At 42.3% G+C, this 27,698-nt stretch overlaps 1 protein-coding gene across 10 annotated transcripts in view; it reads right to left on the bottom strand.

Annotated features, from left to right (window-relative positions):
- Positions 1 to 27,698, bottom strand: part of magi2a (membrane associated guanylate kinase, WW and PDZ domain containing 2a) — a 199,443-nt gene that overhangs the window by 66,172 nt on the left and 105,573 nt on the right. For 9 of the 10 annotated variants that reach the window (XM_069164921.1, XM_069164922.1, XM_069164923.1 and 6 more), the window contains exons 3-5: positions 11,074 to 11,193; positions 5,502 to 5,717; positions 2,354 to 2,564 (exon numbers count right to left, since the gene is read on the bottom strand). In XM_069164921.1, coding sequence (XP_069021022.1) covers positions 2,354 to 2,564; positions 5,502 to 5,717; positions 11,074 to 11,193 — 547 coding nt within the window. Of the gene's footprint in view, positions 1 to 2,353; positions 2,565 to 5,501; positions 5,718 to 11,073; positions 11,194 to 20,497; positions 20,698 to 27,698 lie in introns of those variants that run through there. The other variant, XM_069164925.1, reaches the window with a different exon arrangement.

The following is a 27,698-nucleotide window of genomic DNA, read 5'->3' as shown; positions in this document are numbered from 1 at the left end:
ATAGTAACACTGACAGGTGTACATTTCTTTACTTGGTTCAACATCTTAATGTGTTAACGTTTACAAATTATTATTATGTCGTAAAATAAACTGTTGGACAAACTAAGGTTTAGACATGATGATGGTGCTGGATGAAAAGTTTGGCATCAGATTCATAATAATTCATCCTGAGGGGGACATGAATGTCAGACTGAATGTCACTCCATCCAATAGTTGTCAAGTCTGGGGTTGCAATTCAATATTTTCTCAATTAATCAAAAACAAATAGTTTAATCTATCAAAATCCCCCAAAGGGTCAATATGGTCCATCTAGAATAATCACAGGGGAGACATGTGAAGACATGAAATTGCAATTTTTTTTTTTTGGAGACATTTCACTTAAAAATAAAACAATTCATTGATTATCAACATAGTAACTAATTGACTAATTGTTTCAGATCTAATTAAGACAGTCAAGACCGAAACTGTCCCCCTCATGGTGGCATCTCAGTGTTAATTAGTCAAAACTTTGACTCGTCTGGTCACGTGATCACAAAAAAACTCAAAAATTCATCCAAAAAGTGTATAAATATTTCAGCCTGGAGCAAAGTGGACTGACCGAGTGGCCTCGCCGTCCACAGAACTAAAATAGAAGATTGAGGAAAAAGATGGAGACACAAAGATAGGAATCGAGACTGAAGTGCACTTCAAGGTGAAGTAAAATATCTTTTGCTTTCCTTTTGATTCTTTTCGATCAACCTTTCTCCTTCTGCTTCCTGTCCTCTTCTTTCCCCTTTCACTCTTTTTCTTCTACTGCCATCTATGACTATTTATAGTGTGGAAAAAAGGCGACTTCTCACTTTCTTGTCCTCCCTCTCATCATCTTCCTTTTCAGTCTTTACTATTTATAATCCTGATGACTTTTTTTTCCCTTCCACCTCCGTCTCTCTTTGTCTATCCCTCTCCACAGTCGCCACACTTCAAGAGCAGTAGGTAAACGAATTGATCTCACATGGAGGCCAATCAAAGGCAAGCATCCTCTTGGCAACTGCTACCACTTTGGCACGGCATTACTTACGGCTAGAAAAAGAAGAAGAAGAAGAAGAAAAAAAAAACCTTGAAGCTACAAATTTAGTAGGCTAAGTGAATTAGTTGTGTAATGCGCTTGATGGATGTGGGAGCATGAGGGGTCTCTGTTTTGGGGAGGAGACAGATGGTGAGTCGTCTCCAGTGGAGGGAATTAAAAGTTTGAAAAGGCAACATGTGCCTGCATGACAACGCGGTCTCATTTCTCGGTCCGGTGCTGCTGTGCAGCTTCAGGATGCGTTTAAGCAGGCCGGGATTCAATCGATGCGGCGGAGAGATTTGGGCTAATGACTGAAATGATCCACTGATGCAATAAAACTTTGTATATCGGCAAAATAATGTCCTGTTATGGCTACATTAGTTGCTGTACACGAACCCTCGTCTACATGCGCATTCAGTTCCCCACACGCCACTAAAGGAACACACAGCAACGCCATCATTCTTACGTAATAAAGACTTACCTCCAGTGGTTTTACTGCAGCTGTAAAACGCTAACTACTCCAATGAATTAAACTTTAGAGCTTTTATAACAGAGTTCTTGGTAGCCAGGTATTTCTGGGGACCTTTAAATCTCATTAAACCACCATGCATCAATTATGGTCTGTCACAGAAGGATACATACAATATAACAATATAAACTCAAAGGATAATCAGCAATCTCCATTGCAGGAAAAAAAGACGTTAGTAAAGAAAAAAAACAAAAACGTAATCAGATATTTATCCAGTGAAGTCAATAAAAATGTGAAACTCCGGGTTATGTGACTGATCTGGGTAGCAGAGTTACAAATACTTCAAACTATTGTTGTAATGTAATCTTACACATCACACTGGCTGTGGGTTTGACTGTTGTTTTATGCCTGCTTTAATGTCATTATTGTACATAAAAGTTGTAATTGATATTTAAAGTAAACATTTTTTTTTTTTAAATGTATACATCTGTAAAATGGCACCGAGCTGGTTTTCAGATGTTTTTTCCTGCTACACATTTTGAACATTGCCCAGCAATAAACACACACATTAAACAATTAAGGAGAAATTATGTGATAATTGTGATACAGAAGAATATTCAAAGGCTGATTAACTAGAAGTTATGTTTGCAGGTATATTCATAAAGTGTATATTGTTTGTTTCTCCTAATTGTCTATGCTTTAATTCAATTTTACTCATTTTTCAGGGACTTTAATGGAAGTAATGTTTAAGTCTAAGAAGATTGCCTTCATTCTGGTGGTTCTGTATTTTGAAAGACGTCTGGGTGTGATATATAGCACACAGTGACCATAGCACTTACTCTATGAAGTAGACTTCTCCTTTCTCAGTGTACGCCATCTCCCAGTTGTCTGGCAGCGGCCCTAGTTCATCGTTCTCCTCTAGTTTGGGCACCGACGTCTTCGGGGACTGTCCGTCGTCTTTGGGTACCTCGGTCGGGGCCTCAGCTGGGTTGCTCTGTGGTGCGATGTCCCCTGAAGCGTCTGTGCTCTTGTCCTCATGTTCGCTCGACTCTGAGGTGACAAACAGGGCAGGATGAGTCAGAGATGACATTATCATCAGGGGAAAGGGGAGAGGGATGAGCAGGGTGAAAGACAAGGGAGGTGAAGCGAGGACATGGAGAAGAGACTGATTGAGAGTCAGGGTTAGGGCGGAGCAGAAAAAAAAACCGGGAAAGAGTGATTAAAAAAAAAGGTGAAAGGAAGTGGCGACTCGGGAAAGAGAGGAGGGAGTTCAAATGGAAGAGGGGGAGTGATTGAGGTTAACAAGACAGAAAGATGAATAAAGCAGAGGAGACAATAGAGATTGAGGGAGAAGCAGGCGGTGATGCCCTACTTTGAGTTGTGGCAGAGTGTGAATGTGTTAGAGGGAGAAAAATGGGAAAAAAGAGACAGGGATGGCAAGTGTGTGCCTTTCCCCGAGGACAGCTGATGGAGGGAAGTGGAGAGGGGACAAATGAAAGCAGGGGATTGAGAGATAATCTATGGGAGGGAGAGAGCGAGGTAGTGATCTGCTTAGATCACAGAGCCTGCTGTGCTCTATTGATTCCCCCTCAGCTCCCCTGGTCAGCACACACTGTCCATCCACAGAGACAAAACTCCTCCAGAGCTGAGAGCAGCAGCCCACTTTAACATCCAGCATGCCTCACTGTGCAGCCCAGAGCCCGAAGTTATTGAGCATCTCAACACCGCTGAGACGAATCAGCTGTAAATATTTCCAGCATTTTCTTTCAAGGTCCCAAATTTTACACTTCTCTGGGGTTTTATTTGCAGTCTTGATATCCGTCGGAAGGTATTTTTCTGGTTTTAAGTAGCAAAAAAAACATCTCAAAGGTTTTACATCTCCTTTCTGGATCTCCACCGGGAACAGGCTGTTTGTTTGTATGTTTCTTCAAACCACATCGCTATCAATGACCCATCTCTTCTGATTGGCTGAGTCTTTCCTGATTGATGCCAACCCCAGCCAATCACAGGTTCTCTGTTTGTCTTGTGTCTCTGAGAGAGCTGGGTTTTTTTTCAGCATAAATGGTTGGAGTCCAGACATATGACAATATGGAAGTCCAACCGGCAATGGTATGGTATGAATTCATACCATATGGGACCTTTTAAGCCCAGAGTCATCTGTGTTATTTCGAGAAAATGTATAGCCGCACACTGACGTTTTTCGACATATATTGTGAAAATTTTGTCCTTTTGTGACTAAGAAAAATCCTCAAACACAAAGCCTCTCAACTTGTTTTAAATTTGAGTTAAAAGAGTAGAAGTGATTCCCTACCTAAGGAGGTCAGGTCTGAAAAAACGGTGTCATGGGATCCTGGAGACCTCAGGCCCTCTTTAGGAGCTCAAAAAATATACTACTGATGCTTTTCCAACCTGATACTTGATGACTTTTTGTCATTATATAAGAACTGGTTATAAATATAAATTTGAATTGATGACATTTCAGACATCTACTAAAGAAAATGATGATCTCCAGCAGTTAAAAATAGTTTAAAAAAAAAATAGTTTTTAAGGCAGATCTCAAAGGAACACAATAATTAAATAACCTGCCAAAAACATTTATATTATTGTAATGCTATGCTATTATTTCTGGTGTATTATTTTTCATTACTTTTACTACTTATGTTTTTACATTGCTTTTACTTCTACATTTTCTGGTTTATATTCTTTGTATCTGATTGATGGCATTGAAAATAGTCCTTTAATGATGTTTTTCATACAGAGCACTTTGTACACATTAAGAAATGTGGCATTTAAAATCAAGGTTTGTTGTGACAGTTTTTGGGATCACACAGTATGTCATCTAAGGAATGTATATATGCTCAAATTTCTCTCTCAAAATAAGCCTCCTACCTTCTTTGAGCTCCTTATGTAACAAAAACCAAAATCGCATCCTTTGACCAAACTTCCTTTCTCAAAACATCGCCTTTAAGAGGTCCTTAAAGGCTGTAAATTAAATATAGTAACACAATATAAAAGTAACTACAGGCACTACTTGGGATCAGTGCCTGAACTCCTTGAATTTGTATGCTGCTCTGACTGGTGCTGTGAAAGACGTTTCCTGCGGCCATAAAACCAGCTTAGAAAGTCACAGGACTGGCTTTGGATTTAGAATCACAAAACTCAAACTCATAATGCTTCTTTTATGATCATCTATTCATGTGATCACAGGATGCATTCAAAGGTTCTCTCTGTGTCTCTGCATGTTTGTCTGTGTGTGTGTGTGCATATTTGTCTCACAAAGTGCACACAAAATTACCTTATTGGTAATATTCTTATTGAAGGCAAACATCTGCACAAAGAAATGCTTTTCTCTATTATGTTATGAATAAGAACAACGTAAAGAGGTTAGGCCTTGTTGCATTCCGTGTTAAACCCCTCTTCTGCTAATTTTCAGAGTGCACAGAGAGGATAACAGTGTTTTAGTCTTTGCTGATTCATAAGTGAGAGAAAACACAAAATAAAAATTTCCCTGTTGATGTTTTAACAGCCTGCAGGCTCCTGTTGATTTGCAGTATACATGTCTGCCGCTGGCTACCTGTTCCAATACAGCGCTTGATAATGATGATACCTAATGAATGATTTTCTAGAGAGCAACAGCACTAATGCTTCCAAAGTGGTTGGACTGCAGAGGTAATCGCTTGTGTGAGAGTGAATTATAATTCACAGTTTATATATCAAATTGCATATAAAGATATTTGTGTAGCCAATTAAAAGTGATTATCTGCCATAAAATCATTTTCCAAGAAACCCATGTAAAAGCAATCTGTTACTGCCTCTGTTGCTAGGCAACCACCCTTGAAGACACTGCTGCTGTAACTTAAAGAAGATCATCAACTCCTGCGGATCATTCTGAGCCCGAGCGCGACCTCACGCCTCGCTGTCACCGTGAAGCGTTCGGCTCAAGAGGACTTTGCCTCTGCGTCCGTGGAGGTTGTTGTCGGGGCTGACCTGGGGTGACAGCGACACCGTTGCCATTGACGATGGGTCTCTCCTCCTCCTCCTCCTCGGGGGGCTCGATGCTGGCTTTCTCCATGTTGCTGACTGACTTGTTGCGCTTCCTCTTGCCCTCGGAGCTGGGTCTGGCGCCCGGCAGCAGCTGGTCCGTTACATTTAGCAGCAGAGCGCTGGGCTCGGCCGGAGGCTTGGGGGTGCCGTAAAAGTTATCTGGAACACAAAGAAGGGATTTAGACCAAAGCTTTATGATGTGCCGCATTTTTGTCACGGTGTCACATGTTTTTTTTTTTTTTTTTTGTGACACAAGCATCGCTCGAGAGATGGTAATGTTGGCGGGTTGTTCCACCTGGCTGGCCCAGATTGAAATGTCTTTGTTTTGTATTTCTTGTGAAGACATCCATGATCTTATGAGAATTAACGACTGACTGCGATGATATTTGGTAAAGGTATACAGTAAAGTGAGAAGGTTTTAGGTAATTTTGATATTTATCCATCACAAAAGTGGTATTTTGTTTCCAAATAAAAAATAAATTAAAAAAAGGGCAAACCAGCATCATTGTGCTGTTGAGGACAATTAACAAAAGTACCTGAGCATTGAGCACAACTCTGTGGGCTGTAGTTTAACTACCAAAATGCATAGGCTCAAGCATATAATGCATGTGCATTCAGGGAATATCTAAATCCACTTTTCCGAGTTTAATGAGCATGAGTCAATGCAGTTATACTTGGTCTCTTAATTAATCACAGGAGTGTTTTCGTTGCAACATGAAATAAACCAATCAGAGTGTCATCTCCAATTCCCTTTAAAAGCCAGGTGTCCTTGCATCTTGGCAGATTGCAACTATATCTACAGATTTGCCAAGCAGCAGCAAAGAACACTTCTCTGCAGATGAAACAGATCTGCTGTTGTGCAGATGGATGTTTACAATAATAATAGTAATATTTGTGTGTGTAACAAGCAGAGTGTGCATGCGTTGTGCACTGGCCAATGTAGGCACATGTTTCTATCTTAACAATGAACCCTTAAAATAAAAATATAAATACTGTGCCATTGACTTCAAAACCGTTTTTTGTTGGTCACGGGCATTCAGATGGGTGCAAGTACATTTGCTCTTTAAACAGTACCTGGTGTGAGTTAGAGCTCCTCCTTTACTCTAGTGTATACAAACTCAATGTTTCAGCTGATGAGCCCACAAAGCAACAATGATGTCAGATTTTTGTTTTCATGAAATTTTTAAAGAGGAAAAAAATGGCAATAAAAATAACTTCCATACTCGGAGAAAGACTCAAGTGAAGAGTGAGGAAAAGGACAGAAAAAAAAAAATACAACACTGTAACCCGGTTGCATTAACAGGCTGGCCGAAGTGTTTTCTGCCCTTGACTTGCTGTTCCATGTCAAATCCAGCGAGTCCATGAACACATAAACTGAGCGATCAAGACCCACATCATGTTTTACAATATTAAAACACTTCAGCAGCATCTGCACAAAGAAACATTCACATTTGCAAAACGCAGACATCTCGAGCCGTACGCGGCTCATCATGAGCTAATTTCAGGCATTTTCTGGGAGCATTTGCTGTTGCTAAATTCTTCTGTCTTCTCCTCTGCACATCAATCACGTACCAGACCGCGCTCGGATTTCCTTGGCATATAACTGTGCGTTTCTGCATGGCTTGGACTGAATAATGACCATATCTCTCTCTCAGTTTCGCTCTCCGGTCAGAGCCAACTATCTACCTCCGGGAACTGCAGTTTTTCGCTTGGCTCTGACTCAACAGCCGCTTCCACAGTCTTCGAAGTTGATTTTTCCATTTTACTATCATTGGATTTGAATACTGGCAGCAGTCCAGTGCCTCTGACGGTTCCCCATCAGTCATTGTGAAACCTTAGTGACTTCATGTTGAGGGATTTAGACGTTTTTTGTTTTGTTTTGTTTTTTTACTTTAGGGGATACTGTTAAGACTTTTCATGAACCAAAACTGATGCCAGTTCAACTTGTGGATTACACAAGCCAATAGCTGAAGACTATCTGAAAACCCAAATAAAAGTGACTCCACCTGCTGTTTTTTAGGAGTGAAGTGAGATTTTCAAACCAAGTGAAATGACTAAATTTTATTTTTCACAGAACAAACAGACGTGGGGGTGAGATGCCAGATCATGTTGGTCCCAAGTCTAAAAGATTTCTTTTAAAAGATCAGACACTACTTGCCTCCGATTTTTTTTTTTTTGTTGTTTTTTTTAAATCCAAGAACATGAAACATGCTTTTTTGAGAGAAAGACATCGGCTGCTGTTTTGTTCTGTTGTGGTTCATGGAAGGTTTGCTATTAGATTAGCATTTAGCTATCTCCTCAGCTCCACTCAAGTGCGTATGCTAAAGAGATCACACGTGAGAGGACGACATGTGTGACAATCCACGGAGATTATTTTAATGCACCGGGCTCAAGCATTAGTGACAAACTCTCGCACCGACTGCCAGGGAACATGAAGACTTTCCAGAGAGATTTAAAGAAACATCAGTTGGTGTCTCCCTCCGCGTTGGAAAGACCTATTGAAACATCATGTTCGCGTTGCAGAAAACATGAAGGCTGCGATGAAAAATGGAGAAGAGCAGGTATAACAAGATTACAGGGACTGTCGGGATTAGAGCCCCTGAACCAAAGACACAAATCCTGGAGCCTTAACGAGCTGCAGATTCGCTTCCGAGAAGAAAGTGTGCTCCACGTGTGAACTCAAAAAACCTGCAGCATCACAGATACCTGCGCTTTGAAGTTTGCAGGAAGAGGTGGAACTGCTGTCAAATCTGACAGCAGCGCTGATTTCGGTCTAAAGTCTCACATACAGGCTCATAATGCTGTCTTAGAAAAGAGAATCTCAATTCAAAAAAAATCAGAAAACTAATTATGGGAAAGATGAAACCTTCAAAGGACGTGCCAAGACAACGAGGGAGGAGCAGAGATTTCAGATTTTATAAAAGAATAGTGAAGTAAAAGCAGATGTTTTGTTGTTCTTGGGTGCAAATCAAAGTCTGTCAGTTTTCTGCACAGACAAGCAGAGCCCAACTGATAATGGATACATACCTGAGGCTGGTTCTGAGATTAATATTGGAAATTTCAACAAATATGAAAAGGATAAATTCTGAAAAATGTGAGAAGAAAAATGAAATTGAACTCTGACACATAAAACAGGCTTTTAGGTTTCTAACAGCTTTAAATAAGTTTTTCTCATGACTCATCATGAGTCAGATATGTGCACTTCCGCAGCACTCACAAACACTTTTATTCCTATCTGTCTTTTGAAAGTTTTTACTGAGGGGTTTGTTCATATATCATTCATAGCCTGATTTATATAACATTTCCCTTCTAAAAACATGTCAAACAATGATTTGTGATGGTTGTTGACAGTATTTTCGAAATGAATGGAGTGATAAAAATCCGACAAGCCCGTAAAAACATTAGACTCCAATATGGAAACATGGCTTTCAATGTTTAGATTTCTGTTCTGCAAATATATGCAAAGTAGCACTTATTTTAGTCATATATTTAGTTAGTTGTATAAATAAAACATAAAACTAGTAATATAAAAAGTAATTGTCTTAATATAACTAATCTACTGGGGAAGTTTCATGGTCATATCTTTGAGTGAATGTTTTTACACTACTAACGTTAAGTTACAGAGCAGGTAGAGATGCCGCTGAGCAAAGTGGTGGCTTTTAGTTCAAACTAACTAGATATATCTGAGCAGTGAATGTAGGCTGTACACTCCAACAGGTCGCTGCTTCGTCTGTCCGACTGGCTTCATCACCACAGCAATGGCAGCTGAGGCTTACAGTACGTTAACTGTATTATTTAGAGCATCAATCAAAAGATTAAAAAAAAAAGAAAAAAAAGAAGAAGAAAATTCTGAAATAAGGAAAATGAGCGGCCTGGTATCTCACCAAAGCGTGTGATACACCCGTCAGTCTGCAGGATGAGACCGTGTCAGTGTCACGTTTTGCCTCTGAGGCGTGAAAAGTAGGGTGCCTTAGATTTAGCCACAAAAAAACAACGTGGTGAGGAAAGTAATTAATTCTATGCGCGTAACGTTACACCTACGTCACTGAGGTTGATTATTACATGGTATATATGTTAAATATGTTACATTTTGTAAAGAAATTTACTCATGAAATCTACATGGACTCTCGCTTTGTCAAACACTCTTTGTACTTCATCACATGACGTCCTTCTTTGACAGTCATACATGCTCGTACTTGCGTGTATGCCACAATATTTGGCTCTGACTTTGCCGTGCTGGAAGATTACCACCCAGACTTCTGTGTCTATAAGTTGAGCATCACCAAGGATGTAATTAGAAGAGCAACAGTGAATAGAAAAACTAAGGATGGGGATTTATAAAGAGAAAAACAGCAGCTCCTTCCACTTTGTGTCTCTAATTATTTTGATATTTGAACACAAAGCAGAACGTGTCAGAAGTTCATCGCCTCTCTCCTGGAAACCTGCAGTAGAAACTGAACCCGAGCGTTTTCTAGTTCTTTATTGTAACAACTCCGGGCTCTGTGTTGCTGGAAAAGCCACCTGGTCCTCACTCAGTCTTCCCTTTAAAATGAATTCCTGCTCCCTTTCGTCCACAGCTAATTGGCCATTAAATTATTAAAATACATAAAACGCTGAGTGATGGGCCGAGCGACCGCGCAGAAGAAACTCCGTCTCCCTCTCCCCACGGAGAGCAGCTCCCATCGGCTCGAGGATCTAACATTGCTTCTGGCAACAGACCATTAAATTGGCCATCTGCAATTTCAGTTTTTTTTTTTTTTTTTTTTTTCTTTCTTCTCCTTCCTGCAGTGGCGGCTGGCAGACTGAGACTGGAGTCAGGTGGGAGAGAAGAAAGTTAGCTACTATGTGTTATCTATATAATGGCAGGGGTCTCCTGAGAGCCGGAGGTGGCCAGGCAGACCGGGAGCCGCGTTTTGTGAGTGCTTTAAAATCCAAGCCTCGGGCCTGTCTGACCACAGGAGAGAGAGAGAGAGAGAGACAGAGAGAGACAGAGCGAGTGTGTCTGTTTGTTTTGATTACTGAAGAGCTGCTGCAGCTCCAGCTCAAGGACTGAGCCAGGAGAATGCCAACATGAAGGTGCAGCATGCGAGTGTGTGCGTGTTTGTGTGTGTGTGCGCGTGTGTGTGTGTGTGTGTGTGTGTGTGTGTGTGTGTGTGTGTGTGTGTGTGTGTGTGTGTGCGCGCCGGATTCACACAATATTCCTTTTCCGTGCCCTTCGCGACTGATGACGCGCTCATGTCTCCGCAGAGCCAAGAGATGGACGGATGGACGGATGGAAGCGCACTTGTGAGAGTGGCTTGCAGTGTGTGGATGTGGAGTGACGAGCCGCGTCTCAGCATCCGTTCAAACTTCTGTCAATCACTCACAGGAAAGAGAAAAAAAAAAAAAAAAAAAAAAAAAAAAGCCACATCGAACCGTACATTTCTTTTAAAAAAAGAAAAAAAAAAAGAAAAATCACAAAGAGGAATGGCTGCAATCATGCGTGATGTTAAGCGTGACTTAGCTAAATCCTTACCTTCATATGTTCCGCTCTCTAGCAGGGCTCCGCTTTTCTCCAATTCCATAAACCGGTCAACGGTCACAAAATTATAATCCACCCCCGGGACCTCTCCTTCCTTGGGCTGCCTGGTTGTGCCTGCGGGAGATAAAGCGAGGGAAGAGTTAGAGCTGCTGGAGGATGTGAACGCCTCATCACTGCTGAAGGAGAAGAGACTTTTAGGTGGGAGCGAGTCTTCGCCAGTGTTTTAGAATAAGATCAGAACATAGCAGAGCTGAAACGCTCCGACCCTGACCCGGCTCCGTTCATTAAGTGCCCTCTTTATTCCCTTTTTCTTTTTCTTTTTTTGTCCTTTTCCTTCACGCACAGCTGGGACTGAATATTTGAGCAGAGTGCTTTCAGAGGGGAGGAGTGGAAAGGTACCATTTCCAGGGAGCTAAGTGATGCAATTTGGACACCAAGAAGAGAAATCTAGTCAATTTGCATGGAGCTGACAGCATGTCGAGGACTCCACGACAGGAGCTGCGGTCCTGCCGGCTGACTGCGACGCGGGAAGCGAGGGGAAATATTTCGCCCTGCGACGGCAGCGCTTTAAGTTCACCGACGTGGCGCTTCATTTCTGCTCCAGTTACTAAAACAAAGCGTGTCAAAAGTGTTTACAACGTTGAACCGAGGCACAAACGACTTCCTAAACACTCTCTCATAGCCGTGCGCTAATTAGACTTGTTAAAAGTGATCCCAGCTGTGATAACACGCAGCACTCTGCCCCCGAGGTGCTGAATGGTGTTTCACATCTGAGAGAGCGTTGTTCACACCGAAAGCGGAGCCCGTAAAACACACTTGTTAGACCCTCACTGTGGCATATAAAGTATCCATCTGTGTGTTTTAAAGTTAGCAGAGGAACACTGAGCCACTGATCAGCCCTGGTAGGTGGTGAGAGGTGAGGCCAGCTGACATCCCGCAGCACTCCACCAGTTTGGAACAACGCTTTCAAAGGGCTGTGGGCTCAGGAAAGCCCAAAGTATTCTGGCTTCAACGTCCACTTTCAGCGCTGCAAACAGAACTACACGAGTGAAACGAGCTGAGCTTAGAACCTCCAACTGGAATTTTCTTTTTTTTTTTTTTTTTTTTTTAAACGGGTGGACTTAAAGAGGCCGAGAGGATAAAATTGTTCGTTTTCCTTGGTTCACTTCAAAAATAAGAAGAAAGGGGACGGGATCAGCGGTCCCTCTTCACCTCACTGCCCCGAAGACTTCAGTCTACTTCACACTGAAGGCTGAAAAAGTCTCGAGGTTCTCCGGGCTGCGAGTCGGCCGACGTTAACAGGAGACATCCGCGCTGTGTTTCTCCTATATTTACGTGCACGTCGGCGACGCATGCGACAACCATCCCGTCACACAACGGCCGGCCAGATGTGCAGAGGTGAGACGGTAAGCGGGGTTTGGACTTCAAGCCCTTTATCCTCCTGCATCACTCTGCTGCTTCCATCGCTTTTCACACGCACAGGCATGAGCAACAGCGTGAAGACTTCCCAAAGGAGCATCACGTTATCCTCATTTTCAGTCAGGAATAAACAAGTTTGCCATCGGACGTGGAAGAGCTCGTTCACTTAAAGTCCTCCATCGCCTTCACACGGTGTCGTATGAACCGCACGAGATTTGAGACGGTTTGATCAGTTTTGTTTTCACCTTTTTAAAGGTTTTGGAGCTCTCAATCAAAACGGTCTGTTAACAATAAACATTTCTGAACGGAGTCGTCTTCAGGGCACCTTGCTGACCGAGCAGTGAAGGCACCAACTGCGAGCAGTAATTTCAGTTTTATTTCCCAGTCTCTCTCCTGTCTTATTATAATCTGTCATCTCTCTGTTGTTGCTGTCAAATGAAGCCCCCTCCCCCCCCCCCTCCAAAAAAAAAGATGACTGATTAAGAATAAATAAATATACTTAAGATTCCTTTCAGGACGAGTAGCAAAACACTTTCTTCAGTCCAGTCGTTCACTCAGACAGTTTCTCCAGACACCATCAAACAATGCAGTGAGTAGAAAATGAATCCAAAATAGGCCATTAAGCTGCGCGTCAAGCCTCCTCGGTTCCTTCTCGTTAATATGTTGATTAATTGGTGCATAAATGGAGACACCAAACTCAGAAACGGTTCTACGACGACGTCTGCGAGCAGTTAAACTTCGGTCTTTGCGCAGGATTCAGTAAAAAGAGCACTCGAGCCACATGACTGCCATGTGCATTAAAGTGGTCGCCTCACCTGAAATGCCCTTTTCCAGACACCTGAGCAGAAATGTAATGTCAAAGTTGAAGCATCAGACTGGAACCTGCTGACAGAGTCATTTGTAAGAGCTTATAAGAGCAAATTAACAGCAGGGAACGTTGTAGTTTGTGTAAAATGTATTTGTGTGTGTGTGTGTGTGTGTGTGTGTTTGTATTGCACCTCCAGAGGAGAGCTTCTTGATTGTGTCTGTCTGCACGGGGGCTTGTGTACCCGTCAGATTAGTCACCCCCCACCCCCCACCCCGCAGCCTCACAGGCAGAGCTACTGACTGAGCAGCACACACACACATTTCAAAGAGGACCTTTGATGTTGCAGAACTATATTTAGCAGCATCTTCTGGTGGGGACTTCTCGAGGGTGACAATTTCTAAAAGGAAGCAACCACAATGCCTCTCGATTTTCAAGCCTTTGTATGTGGGTCATGATCCTGTTGTGCAGATTTGTGGAAAATAGAGCAACCCATCTGAACTACAATTTTTTTTTATATATATATATATATATATTAGTAGGTATATAATCATTGTTTGCAATGCCTTGATTACACAAGACCGGGAGTGTTCTTAAGATCAAACACAGAGTTTATCATTTTGTCATCTTAACAGAGCCTCGATTCTCAAATCCCCTTCAGGTGTGTTTCTGGGCCAATTCATGAGTGCGGGAAGCTCTCACCGAAGAAATAGGTACGGCTGTGTGCAACAGTTTTGTTGATGTTTGAAGGAAGAAAGAGGGAAAAAAAACAACAACACCTGTCGTGAACAAACAGTAATACTGTTAATGCCCGATGCATTTTAAAAACAGAAATAAACCAACGGGAGCTGTGTCACGAGCTAAAGTTTGGACACCTTTCTACCGTGAAACCTCAGATCTTCATTAACACAAAAAAAAAAAAAAAAAAAAAAAAAAATATTGAAAAATTATTTGTGGTCACAGCGATGCAGCCTCGACATGCTGGAGGTGACAAGAACCTCCTCCACACTGTACATTGGGGCTACAGAGATCCCAAGAACTTCCCAAAGAAGAAACTACAAGAGCTTTAAATTGGTGATGGAGATGGTTGTTGTTGTCATAGAGATCCTCTTGATAATTATATCCAGTACTTCGATGTTAACATCAAAGAATGTAAACATAATTATTTCAAAAACCAGGAGACCCACTGGTATTCAGAACATATCGAGAGTAGAGTTGTCAAATGTAAAACACATTTTAGGTGCGCCCCCTGATTATGGTGATGTCACCGGCTTTGAGCACTAACACCCGAAACTCTTTAAGTTTAAGTCATGACGACAACTTCCATTCACTGCAAACTTTTAACGATTCAATTGTTCATCAAATCAAATCAAAGTTTTTTTCTCATCGTATATGTCTGGAATTTATTCTGCTGTAGACATTGACTGTATTTCCTCTCGTCAGCTGCCTCTCTGCGTGGTGGCTCACGTTGTCAGTGGTGTTTCCACCATTCGCACAAAATTTCAAGACAGCAGATTTGTCAAATCTGGAAAAGAAACAGAAAAACTCCTCAAAGCACATTTCCGCATCACGCTGGAATTTACTTGCTGGTTTTTTTTGTTTTTTTTTTAACTTTCTACCTCCACTTGCTCCTGACAAGGATGTTTTGTTCTTTTTAGCTGTTGTTTTTGGAGTAACTTTCAAACTTGTCATGAATATTTAATTGCGATTGTTTTGCTTGCAGCAGTTTAGCTGAGCAACGCACACCTTCCAATCATAACGTGTCACAAAGCGAATGCAAGGATGCAAACACAACTTACCATGTATGGTGTATAATCACATAATTAAAGCATGATTTGTGCCTGATAATGCACGACACCGGTCAGTGATGCTGTACTCTTGATGACACAAAGCTAGAATCAGTTCCTACGACGGACGCATGTGAGGCAGTGGAAACAGAACTATAAACCGACTTTTACACTTGAAGGGAAGCGTGTGCAAGTCTTCAAAGACAGAGAGAACCAGCGGGTCATTTGTTCCTCGTTGTAAGCATGTTGAAAATATTCATGGTTTTTGCTCTCGGGACGCAGGACAGACATCGAGCGGGAGAGAAAAGGGTCACAGAAAGACAGAACGGGAGCGGCGATCGCGTCTCGCTAAGACGGTGGTGGTGCGGAGCGGGCCGAGTGAGAACAGGAAGTGAGTACAGGTGCGTGAAGGGAGAAACGGGCGAGAGAGCAGCTTAGGTTGTGGCGTGGGCCGAGGCTCTCGTAGCCTACGGCCAACCCATCTGCTCTTCCGGCACGTTGTTCGAGCCAGATTCAACTCCACAACCGCGGGCCGCGGGTCCGGCTCTCCTACATGCAGCCGAGCACCATTACCGGTTGCCCCTGTCACGGCTAACACCTGCAGTGGTTTCACACCGGGACTGGTGCTCATTAACATAGCTCTCAGCTATCTGTATGTTAATAAAAAAAAAAAATAAAAAAAAAACGGATTTAATGCGTGACCTCCGTGTTCTGCCTCACAGTTGCACCTGAGCACAATTTGAACTTAACTGTAGGCAATTTGAAAAAGGCTCAAAGGGGAGGCAGACAATCTCTGCAAAGCAGAAACATTGGCCTCCATTTGAAACAAAAGGATTTATAACCGGGGAATAACCCGAAGCATCACGTGGAGAGATTGTACTGTGCATTCCTGATAGGGAGTCAAAGCGTGCGTTCAGACCCGGAGGACAAGATTATACCACGAGCATTCAAACAAATCATTTCCATACAGTTACATGCTGGGGTGTGACAAAACAAAAGAAAACTAAAGAACTTGTTGTGTAAATGTCCTTTTACAAAACATAGATGGAGACTTAAAATAAAGGACGTAGTGCATGTTAAATAAGAAGGGATATGATGTTACCGATTTCCATGAGCTTAAAGGTAAGTTTTTGGCATTTTATGGAGAAAATCAGTAAACAGAGATATTCAGAGAAAGAAAGAAGGTGCTTCGACTCTTAGCTTGTTCTGCCCTGAGGTTTGGCATATATATATATATATATATATATATATATATATATATATATATATTTATTAAAAAAAACAACCTGATTTGATTTTTTAAATGAATTCCCATGTTCAGAGGTTGTTTCTGAACCGTTGTTTATTGTCAGACACTAAACATGGAAAATATTATTCCCATTTGATGTGTGGGTTGTTAACTAGACTCGAGAAACTGTTGACTTATTAACCTCTATTTAGCATTGAGCTATATTTAAATATATATATATATATATTTAAATATAAAATACATTCCACAGTAACACGCGGTTATAGCAACATATTGTGTTTAGAAATCTTGGTGCATTTCTATTTTTTATTGTTAGCATTTTGCAGAGCTCAGCAACTTGTGACTGTTTTCCCTGATGTACTGACAAGTGGCGGCAGTGCTACGATACTTAATCAAACAGCCCCACACATATTTAACGGTTATTGCAGTTGCTTTGGGTGGACATTATTGTTAAGCAGCTTGTTGGCATTGTTAAATTAATATATCCAGCTCCTTCCGTATGGTTTAAATACACAAACATAGTAAAATTCAGGCCTCGTCAGCCATCCGCTAAGTGCTTGTCTTGAATCCATTTCAGTATATTCATGAATGTTGCTGAGTCAATTTCTATTTGGTGGATGAGAAAATATGTAGTCTAGGTAGCAGCCACAGTGAGGTGACAGAGTATTGATGTATCTAACGCACCGTCTTTGCCATAAACTCTCTCCTCTCCATTTTCGTTGTAATCCATTTCATCTTCTGCTCACACAAACTCTTAAAATGCACAAAGTAAGAGCGATTTCACTCAGCTATCGAGTTGAAGTCTCTTCTTCACAATCTCTACGTGTCAAATCTGGGGAATCATTCTGTAACTCATCTGCTTTGATTTAGTTTAAATTTTAAAGAGAGGGAATAACAGCAACTACAACTTTCAACTTCAATCAGGGAGCTCGCTGTTTATTATGCTGCTCATAATTCATCAACAAATTATTAACAAGTTCAGGTGCATTGGACCCGGTCCTGTTCAATGGGATTAAAGACAGGATTAGTTAGCGTCTAGCCTCCGGCAGTGTACACTGAGCCTTTTTGTGTTGTTATAACAGGCCAGTTTTGTGGACAATAGCCTCAGGCCGGATGGAGGAGGCAGGTCCTGCCCTTTAATGCCCTAAAAAAAAAACCTCTTGTTACGACTGGCCAAAACGGTGTCAGCACAGGCCATTGTACCCACCCTAATCTAGCCATTAGCTAATTAGGAAGTGACGGGCAGCTGTAATGCCCTTGCATTAGAGGGATGGATTAGCTTCCTATTCAGCGGCTGCCTGCAGCCTCTGGGCAAATGGACTGACGGAGGACAGTGAACTGCTGCACCGCACCGCTGAAAGCTGCTTTCTCTGCACTTTGCCTTCATTGACAGTAAATGTAGCGATGTGCTTATTCACAGTGTTCACTGATGATCTAGAGCAGGGCCTTAATAAACTGTGATTACACATCATTTAAGCGGTAATAAAGCCACTGAGCAGTGAGTGCAGAGGAGGCTGCTGTTCTGACTGCGCTGATGATCAAAGTGAATATCGCTGCTTTGCAATCTAAATATATTGAATGTTTTGGTTCGCCGGCAAAGTGCAGAAACAAAACGCCGCCCTTCATTCTTGACCAATGATTTTTCTTTTTTCTTCTTTTTTTTTGCCCTATAGCCCGCTTAATGAGATTTCAGGTTCATTCAAGTTCAGTGCCAATGCCTGTGTGTTGTTCCCTTGCTTATTGACAGGCAGTAATGCGGGATAGATTGGAGAAAGCCATGCAGTGAACCACACTCCCCCGCCTGCTGGCCCTTTGCCGCCCTCCCCTGAATTCCATTAATAGCTCTGCCCTCCAGGAGGTGCTAGGTGGACCGCCTGTAATGCAGCCATAGATATTGATGACCGCATCCTCCCCCCAAGGAGAGGAGAGAGGAGGGGAGAGCGAGCGGCTGATAAAGAGATAAAGAGGTGGGGGCAAGAAAGGGAAATGCAAGTTAAAGCTTTTAATAGAACATAACTGTGTAACCACTCAGGGCAGATGTATCACCATTTTAAATCTGCAATATTCAAACTACAGCCTTCGCTGACTTCCCTTAAATGCTTTATCTCAATGGAAACTGAAGAGAAAACCAGCAAAAGAGGAGAAATTGTAAGAGAACTACTTCTTTTTCGAAGATTTTACAAATCATTTGTATTCATTTTTCCTCTGACTAAACAATCACTCGGGTTTTGTTCTCTGCAAAACACTTTGCATGATATACCCTTTGCAACACTTTGTCTCATTGCTTGTCAACTCACAGTAGCCGATGCTCACTGTTTGACAAACACGGCAATAATAACTTCCTGTTCTACCAAAAACTCTCAGTGGGCAACTAACAGACTGAATTAAAACTGCTCACATGTCCCAAAGAGCATTCCTTCGCCGAATTATAATTACTGAATAATCATATATGAATACTGCAAATACTGTACCAAGGATCCATCCAACTATTATCTACACCCGCTTTATCCTGAACAGGGTGGTGGTGGTGGGGTGTGTGTGTGTGTGTGTGGGGGGGGGGGGGGGGGGGGGGGGGGGGGGGGGAGGCGGCTGGAGCCTATCCCAGCTCACTATGGGCGAAGGCAGGGTTTCACCCTGGACAGGTCACCAGTCCATCACAGGGCCAACACAGAGACAGACGGAAACAAAGACCACCGAAGGGCAATTTGTAGAATCACCAATTAATCTGAGGTGCATGTTTTTGGATGGTGGGAGGAAGCCGGAGTACCCGGAGAGAACCCACGCACGCACAGGGAGAACATGCAAACTCCGCACAGAAAGACCTGGATTCAAACTCGGAGCCTTTTTCACTGCGGTGACAACAATGCTAACCACTGCACCGCTGTTCCAAGGATCCTATTAATTAAAAAATAAAATCACAGAAACACAGTTCCTGCGTGCTCATACGAGAAGATCACGGAGAGCTGCTTGCAATCTAATTCATTCGATCGTAAATGTCGGTGAGAAACTGGAGCAGAAGCCTCAAAATCCTGCCAAACTACATCAAACACGGCGAGTCAAACTATCTGATGTGTAACATCCTGTCAAAGTGTCACAAGATTCCTCTGCAGATGGGTTAAATATGAATTAATCCAATTTAAAAAAAATGCTGTACATAACATATAGTTATACAGACATCTTCACTTCATATGTATAAAGTGTTCAGCAGATCTGACATTTGTATTAAGAGTTGAATAAATCATATGAAGAAGTGGAAGCAAACATTTGAGCTTCTAAATCATAAGTCAGCATCAGTCAAAACATATTATTCCAAGTTTACAATCTAAATACACAAAACACAGTTCTGTTGATATTAAAATATTCTAAATACATAACTCTCCTTATAGAACATTTGTACAGTTGTTCTTTTCTTTTACATATTTTCAAACTTGCATAATAAATAACTTCCCATTTACAACGTAATGCATCACATTTGCTGCCATTCTTGTGTGCCTGTGGCTGCTGAAGTAAAACGAATAGTTAATGAACAGAAGATGAATCTGTAACTCTGTTTTATGAAAAACAAAAACAAACTAGTATTATACCGTTTTCATTTTTGAAAATTCACTATTTTTCTTTGTCTTATGTGACAGTAAATTGAACATCTTTTGAGTTTTGGGCTGTTGGATGCAGTAAAATAAGCCGTGTGAAGGTATCACACTCACTAAGCTTTAGAATATTGTAACGGACAAAATAATAGATCAGGCGATAGACTAATTGTCGCATTAGCTGGTGATAAAAAAAATAGTTGTTATTTGCAGCCCTGCTTCTGCACATAATGAGAAAGGAAGACGGAAAAGACCTTCTACATCCTTGCGGATGGTCAACAATGACCCCTCCACCCGAATTCTCCCGATGCAGACAAAATACAAAGTCCCCAGATGTTCCTTCAGAGCCCAGGCACAGCAGTCAAACACTTACGCGAGTGATAAACTATGACAGTGACAGATCGGCTTGTCGTTGCGAGGAGCTCCTGCTACTGATTAAGTGCTGGATCCCTAAAGTTGGCAGCAACAAGTAAGCCTGACATTCAGCATGTAGCTCATATGCAAGTATTTATAGGCCGATCCCACACAGTCTGCACAGAAAATAAATATACAACGTGTAAAAACAACCTACCCCTGCACAGGGATGTCATCATGAAATCTGTTATCATTGAGAAATGAATCAGTGCAAACTCCTCTGTCCTTGTTTCTGTCTCTCTCGTGGGTGAATGGATCCTTTCATTGCATCTCAAGCTCCCTCTATTTCTTCTCGCTCCTCCATCCACTAACAGAGATCTCCTTTGGTCTTGCACCGCATCTCAACTTCCATGGCGATCAAAGCCATCATGTTTGCGGGGGGAGGGGGGGTGGGGTGGAAAATGTTGAAATCAAGAGGAAGCGGTGGAAGAAAAACACCCAAATAAGACTTCAGAGCTGCGGAGGAGACCCTTGACAGAGAGAAGCTGAGCGAGCGTCCACGCCGACCGACTTTAATCTTGAGAAATCCCCCCGAAAATGTCAGAGAAGAAAAAGGCAAGAAGGCCGCGTCATTTTCTTTGCAGCTGCTACGATTTTTCTGTGAATCCAGGAAGAGCCGGCGCAGCACGGCGCAGTCGACGGTGAGCAGGTATGGAGAGAGGAAAAGAAGACGAGGGCAGAGATATACAGAGATTAAGGGAAAGCTGATGTCATCCATTTGGATATGTGGCCCCGGGGTGGGTGTTTTTTCAGGGTGTGTGTGTGTGTGTGTGTGTGTGTGTGTGTGTGTGTGTGTGTGTGTGTGTGTGTGTGCGCCGTGATCAGGGATGTGAACGTGCTGCTGTGTCAGCCTAATCCTGCCACATCCAGGGCCGCGCCGGCTCCAGCACATTACCGCCCAATGACACAATCTGTTTGTCAGGACGACCCGCGCCGCTTTTATTAATTTCTAACGCCCCGTCACCACCGCTCGGCTCGAAGGTCCAGACCGGCCGCCCCTACCAGGAAAAACCGTCCGACTTACACCCCCCCGTCCCGCCCTCCTCCCCCATTCGAACCCTCCTTGCTATCACACGGCATCTACGCTCTTTCAAGTCCCAAACAGCGGCAACGCCAGCAGGGCCAATTTCTGTGTTTCCAGTAGCTTCTTCAGATGAGGCGAGGGATTTGAACCGGCAGCCCGGCGGGTCACAGGTGCTGCAATAATCATCACTCAGCCAATGGCAGTCATCATCTCATACCGAGACCTCGTGGCCCTTTAATACCAGGGGCTAAGCTATCGCATGCTGCCATCACCTCTGCCCCTCCCCTGCTATCGGAGCGACAGCGGCTCAGCGTGCGAGAGCGAGATGCGCTGAAGCGATTTGAAAGCTTTACCTCCTTCAGATGGAGCCGCAGGAGGCCACGGTGACAAGCGCAGGAATTTGAAATCCTGCCGGTGTTTTCTCATGTGCCTTCCCCTGACACGCTTTCCCCAAGTTGTTCAACGCTTTAAGTCACAGGCCGTTGGCAACATCATGTAGAAATGCCGGGTACTTTCAGAAAGAGCATGACATTTGTTTTTCTAATGTCGGTTGAACTATCTGTTGATTTCTGTTCGCGATGCATGGATGTATTTAGGAGCCCTGTGCTCTTAAGACTTCATGTCACCAGAAGCTTCCCGTGCGGAGGAATTAATTGTAAATATTGTTCACTGAAATCTTCCTCTCTAACTGGAGGTACTGTCTGTGTACACCGAGTTGACACATCGCGACTTAAAAAAAGCTCTAATGACACCACCTGTGATAAACGAAGGAAGAAAAATGAATGCGGCTTCACGGGGAACAAAGTCGACCCTTTAAAAGAACAAGCATTGATTTTGCTGCCAGTGTTGCATTCAAGGCATCAGGAGTTTTTCACGCCTCAACTAAAATCCACTCCAAAGTTGTCCAAAGGATTGTTAAAGCATCCAAGCTAATACAAAGCCATGAATAATAAAGAGTAATTTTTAAAAAAAATGACTGCAAATTATTCATGAATTCTGTCCTCCTTTCTCTGACTTGCTTCAGGGGAAAAGGAAAAAAATGTAAGTATTCCTGGATGCTTCCAGAGTAACGCGCGATGCCCGGAGTAAATAATGTTTTGCGGAAAATGTTACCGTAAATAATAATGAAGGTTGTGTTTCGATAATCTTGCTCCTCTGAAGGTGGACTGCAGGATAACGAAGGGCTGCGAGGTTCAACAGACACTGAGTTGGCTTGTCAAGAAGAAGTGAACACTTCCATACAGATATACTCAGGATTTATGCTGAGTTGAACAAGTCTGTTTCATACTGGAGGTGTGGAGTCATTTTTCTTCGAGCAAGTACAGCCATGAATTTACTCAGCACGTAATAAATACGATAATTATAACTGGGCTGTTATATAGAAAAGGTGCCATCGGTGGTGGATTAAAATGACCCTTTCAAATCATAACTATTTAATAGCCAGGATTCACACCGAGGGTCAAAACACACAGCTGAAATTTTCCGTCACAATTTTTTTTTTAAACTGAACAGATTTCTTTTTCTCTTACACACTCTTCTCCTTCAGTCTTATTTGAACAATTACAACCAGCATTCCTACTATTAATTTGGATAAAAATCTGCTAACAATCAGGTAATTGTTGAGATTTGAAAAAAAAAGAAAATGCGATGGAATAAGACATTTTATTAGTATGATGATCATACAGGTTTTAAATGAGCAATTACCTGAACTGCTGGTTCGAACTATCCATTACAAGTTAAGGAAATAGTTTGATCATTTCAGTAATACACTTGCAAAGAGTTAAATGAAAGGTTTGGTGACACTTTCATTTCTACCAACTGATTGAATATGAAACTCCAGCAACAGTATCTTAGCTGAGCTTATTTTAGCTTAGCCGAGCCTGTCAGCTAAGCAAACCTGGAGTCTTGCCCGTCACCGTTTGGTTGCCAGGAAAAGATTGCCATTTAACTTTAGCTTCAACCTGCTCGGCGAGCACACAGTGTCCATGTGCACATTTAGGGTAGAAGAGATCATCGGAGGGAATCTTTCATTTGTTTACAACCTGTCTTGATGCCATTGGGGCGGGTGTAGTCTCTTATTTTGGCATGTTTACTGTTATGGGAATCTACAAAAATGAAATACACATTGTACAAAACTTGGGAATTGAATCTCTCTATCGCTCTGTCTTTGTCCTACATGTTTGTGTTGCATCCAAAGCCGCAATTTTTTAACAGCTAAAAAAATAACAAAAGAAGATCACTACCAAAAGCAACAGTTTTTCTTTGGCCTCAATCTGTCCAGTACATTTTATGGTAATCCGCTGAGGAGCGCTGATGAAAACACAAGTCGAACGTGACTTCCTCTGCAGTAACAGAACAATATCTCCTAAATAAATTGAAAATCAAATCAAACAACAGGTTGTGTATATTGCATGACGTCTTCTCGATTCATCTTCTCCTCCTCCTCCTCCTCCTCCCCTTTCCTCACCATCTTTCCCCCTCTCTCCTCCGACACCGTCGCTTTACTTCATACCCTCTTTGATACAAGTGTCCATTAATTCAGGATCCAATTACTTGGACCGCTCTGACGTCCCTCCCACCTGCCATCCATCCGCGATCGCTCAGCCAATGTACGACTCTCCCCGTGCCACAGATCAAATTCCACCTCCACAAATAATCCCTCACCAGCACGCTGCTGCCAGCGCCGCACAAACTTTAATTGGATCCTTTTAATAGTGCTCACTACGGCCACTTTCAGCCATGTAATTAGGTTTCTCTTCCTATAGAGTTTAATGTTGTGGGGTGAGGGAGTCATGCAAGCAAGAGAAAAAGAGCGAGACAGAGAAAGAGCGAGAGAGAGAAGGGGGAAAAAAAAGATCAGACACTCCGTTTTACACCAGGCTTAATCCAATTTTCACCCACAGACAAATCATCTCATGCCATATATACTTTTTCAATGGGGTTTTTATGAGCCACAATAAAAAAAAAAAACATAGGCTAGTGTTGAATATCCAGCTTCATTGATTTTTTTTTTTTGGCTGAAAGCAAAGTGGCCTTCTCTTCTTCTCAATGTCTCGTTTGGGGTCCGCCCCTTTTCCAACCGGCTCCGCTGGCTCATCCAGTACTCAACAAAGAGGGAAAACTGCGATTCCTAAAACGCCGACACCAAACTCCCCGACCAGAATGCAAATGACGGGATTTCCGGGCTGATTAATTTTTTCCACTTGTGAGGCGATTAGTGGGAGTCAATCAAATGAATAATATATGTATAAGCACTCTATCAAAAGGCAGTGGCACAGTCACAGGGATGGATGGATGAATGGATGGTGGGAGAAGAGTAAGCTGCTTAATAACAATAAATACAAAGAGACACCCCCCCTCGCCCCACCCAACAGGGATGGAAAGAGAACCAACAGAAGTGGAGAGAGGGAGAAGAAAATAAAAGAGCAGGTAGCGAGGGCAAGTCGATGGATGGGTCACTCACCTGTCCGGGTGAGGAAGGACCCTCGGTAACCAGGTGACTGTTCTGACAGTTCATATCTCAGATGTGCATTTGTTTACACCCAACGATCGTTACCAAAGTCTTTTCATCACGAAGACAGATCATCTTGCCCTTAAAAATGGTTGGAGCTTGAAAAAAAAACAAAAAAACAAAACAGCAGTGCAGACTGTTATCGCCCACAAGGCCAAAAATGATTGGACAACATCAGAAAAGGATGTCTGATTCTGCCTTCATGTCATTTAGTACATGTCAATAAAATGTACAGACAGTTCCTGGTCGTACATGCTCGAGTCAGATTTAGTGTGGGACGAGGATGTAGGATTTATTGGCATCTAGTGGTGAGGTTGCAGATTGCAGCCAGCTTGGATTCCCCTCCCCCGACCCTCCACTTCCACTTCAGACAAAAGATTTGTGGCAAGATAAAATTGTTTTATATCGTTGCAGGAAGAAATTGCAGCAGCGTGACCTCGACCATCTCAGCTCGACTCAGCTGACGGTGTCGCCTGCAACTCAGCTCGTGCAGTCGCAAGTGGGCATTTTAAGAAAGCGAGGTACAATAGTTAGTGTTTTTTCCTGCTTTGTAGAAGAGATAACAACTCCTGTAAACAAAGGAACTGCACCGGAAAAAGACTGAAGTGTCTCAAGTTTAGGGCATAAATTTGCATCAGCCCCCGAGTGTGCTGTTGAAACACCCATTTTGTTGCTTCGTCACTAAAAAGGCAACTGTTGACGGTAACTTGCTGCTATTTATGTTTTTTTTAATTCAGGTTTTGAGATGCGACAAACTCTACCAAACTACGAAAAAGCCAGCAATTAAAACAGAAGCACAGAGAGTTGTCGCCATGGAGATGTTACGTCTAGTGTAGTTGCTTTGGTGTAAACTGGCAGCTTTCCAATTTTTTATTTTATTTTTAAGGTCATGAAAACGCAACAATTCTTAGTTTCAGGTGATTTAAGGAAAACATATTCATGAATATCATATTCAATTTCTGCCAGTAGCTCCTCTTAAATCCTGAACACTGGTTCTTAAATAATCCAACACATTGACTCTCATCATTTCAAGATTCTCTTCCATGAATAAAATCTACATGAGATTGCAAACACTTAGCAACATATTCGTATCACAAATCTGATTATATTCCTCTTTTTATGGAGCTACATGTGAATCAGGGTGGCACAACGGAAAGCGTACCGACAAAAACACCAGATGAGGAATAACTTCAGCAGCTCAGTTTTCTCAACAATAAGAGTTCCAGTTCAATAAAACCAGGATTTTCAGCTAGGGGGTTAAAGTACTCTTTAAATAACAAACAACAGCTGCCTGAGTGAGCAAACGAAGACGGCTGCTTTAGCTGGTTTCTCAGGTTATTTAAACACTAATTCAATCAATACAAGGTGTAATTCAGCACGCTGGGTATATTTAGACCCTCAGATGACAAAGTCTGCCAAACGTATGAGCTTTTCTAGCCGTCTGATGACGTGAACATCTGCAGCTTGTAACCACGAAAACAAGAAATTTGGTGACATCACCTTCAGGAAACAGTGATCAATTGTTGATGGCAGCCATATTCAACTCCGAATGCAAAATCTGAGGCAGAAAATCTTCAAAGCAGCAGTTTCAGAGTTTAACTGCGGGAAGCAGATTGTGTGTGACACTCCCATCAGAACATACGTATCTCTCTGGGAGTTCGACTACACAGGGTCCTCGATCACCTGTGTATTTCAATCACCTCGGGGATGCTGTATGGCATTTGCGATAGAGAGGAAGCAAGAAATCCGTAAAGGAAAAAGAAGAGGAGGGCAGGAAAACAAATGGCATCAAGACACGCCACCCGCTCTCCAGTGACACAAAGCATTTACATTCTCCCCACTGCCACGACATTGAAATGCATTACAGGGTTATAAGTTAGACTATAAAACATGCAGCAGCATAAAATCACCAGCAGGACCATCTGGCTGCTGCTTAATTAAATACACTTAATCACATTCAAACATATGCAACACATTCACATGCCACCGCAGTAGTAGCAGGGAGGGCGAGACGAAAATAAAATCCATTTTGATTAAGACTAAAGGACAATTTCTGAGTGACACGACAAAAAAAAATCACTGGAGCCACAATGGCCGAGCACGATGAAACAAAGGCCCTCAAAGTGATTCATTCATCACTCCTGTTATGTTAACCTTTCTCCCTCTACCACCTGCTGGAAACCTCACGAATTATTCTGCCTCCTTATGGTGGAGCTAATGGCCGGCTGAATGGGGAGCAGATTGTGAAACACACACTTCTGAATGGAAGGTGAGTCTGGTATGTGTGTGTAGTTCATGGACGTTATGCAAATTATTGTGTGTGTACAGTATCTGCAGACGAAAGGGTTCAAAACTGATCTTACATGTGATTATTTTGGTTATGACGTGCTATTATATCCAGTATAATGCATGTATTTATTTTTGGGTATATAGTGTGTCTGTGTGTATCTATTCATTGGGCTTACTTTTTCTAAAAAAAAAACGTATTTTATTGTATACATATTTGTATTTGTACACTGATCAGAAGGATTGAATCTAGCGAATGACGCCATAATGACTCGTAGAAAGAAAGTATTGACTGTGTTTCATGAGACAAGTTGATGCTTTTTGAATGGGAGTCGATTGGTTTTTTGGAGCCAGCCTCTAGTGGCCCTCGGCGGTACTGCACTTTAAAGCACCTCCGCATTAGCTTTACGTCCATTTTTATATACATAATTTAAAAAAAAATGTTTTGACGGAAACCACTGGGACTGGTGTGAATCCAAACTGTCAACAGAAGAAGTCTCGCATTATGAGCTCGTCCCATACAGCAACATTTCAGGC

This window comes from Embiotoca jacksoni, unplaced genomic scaffold (genome assembly GCF_022577435.1).
Source record: "Embiotoca jacksoni isolate LCO1_2020_lvr unplaced genomic scaffold, fEmbJac1.0.p SCAF_32, whole genome shotgun sequence".
Taxonomy (NCBI): Eukaryota; Metazoa; Chordata; class Actinopteri; family Embiotocidae; genus Embiotoca; species Embiotoca jacksoni.
Note: the sequence above shows the minus strand (reverse complement) of the source record. Positions and strands in the feature narration are given on the sequence as shown.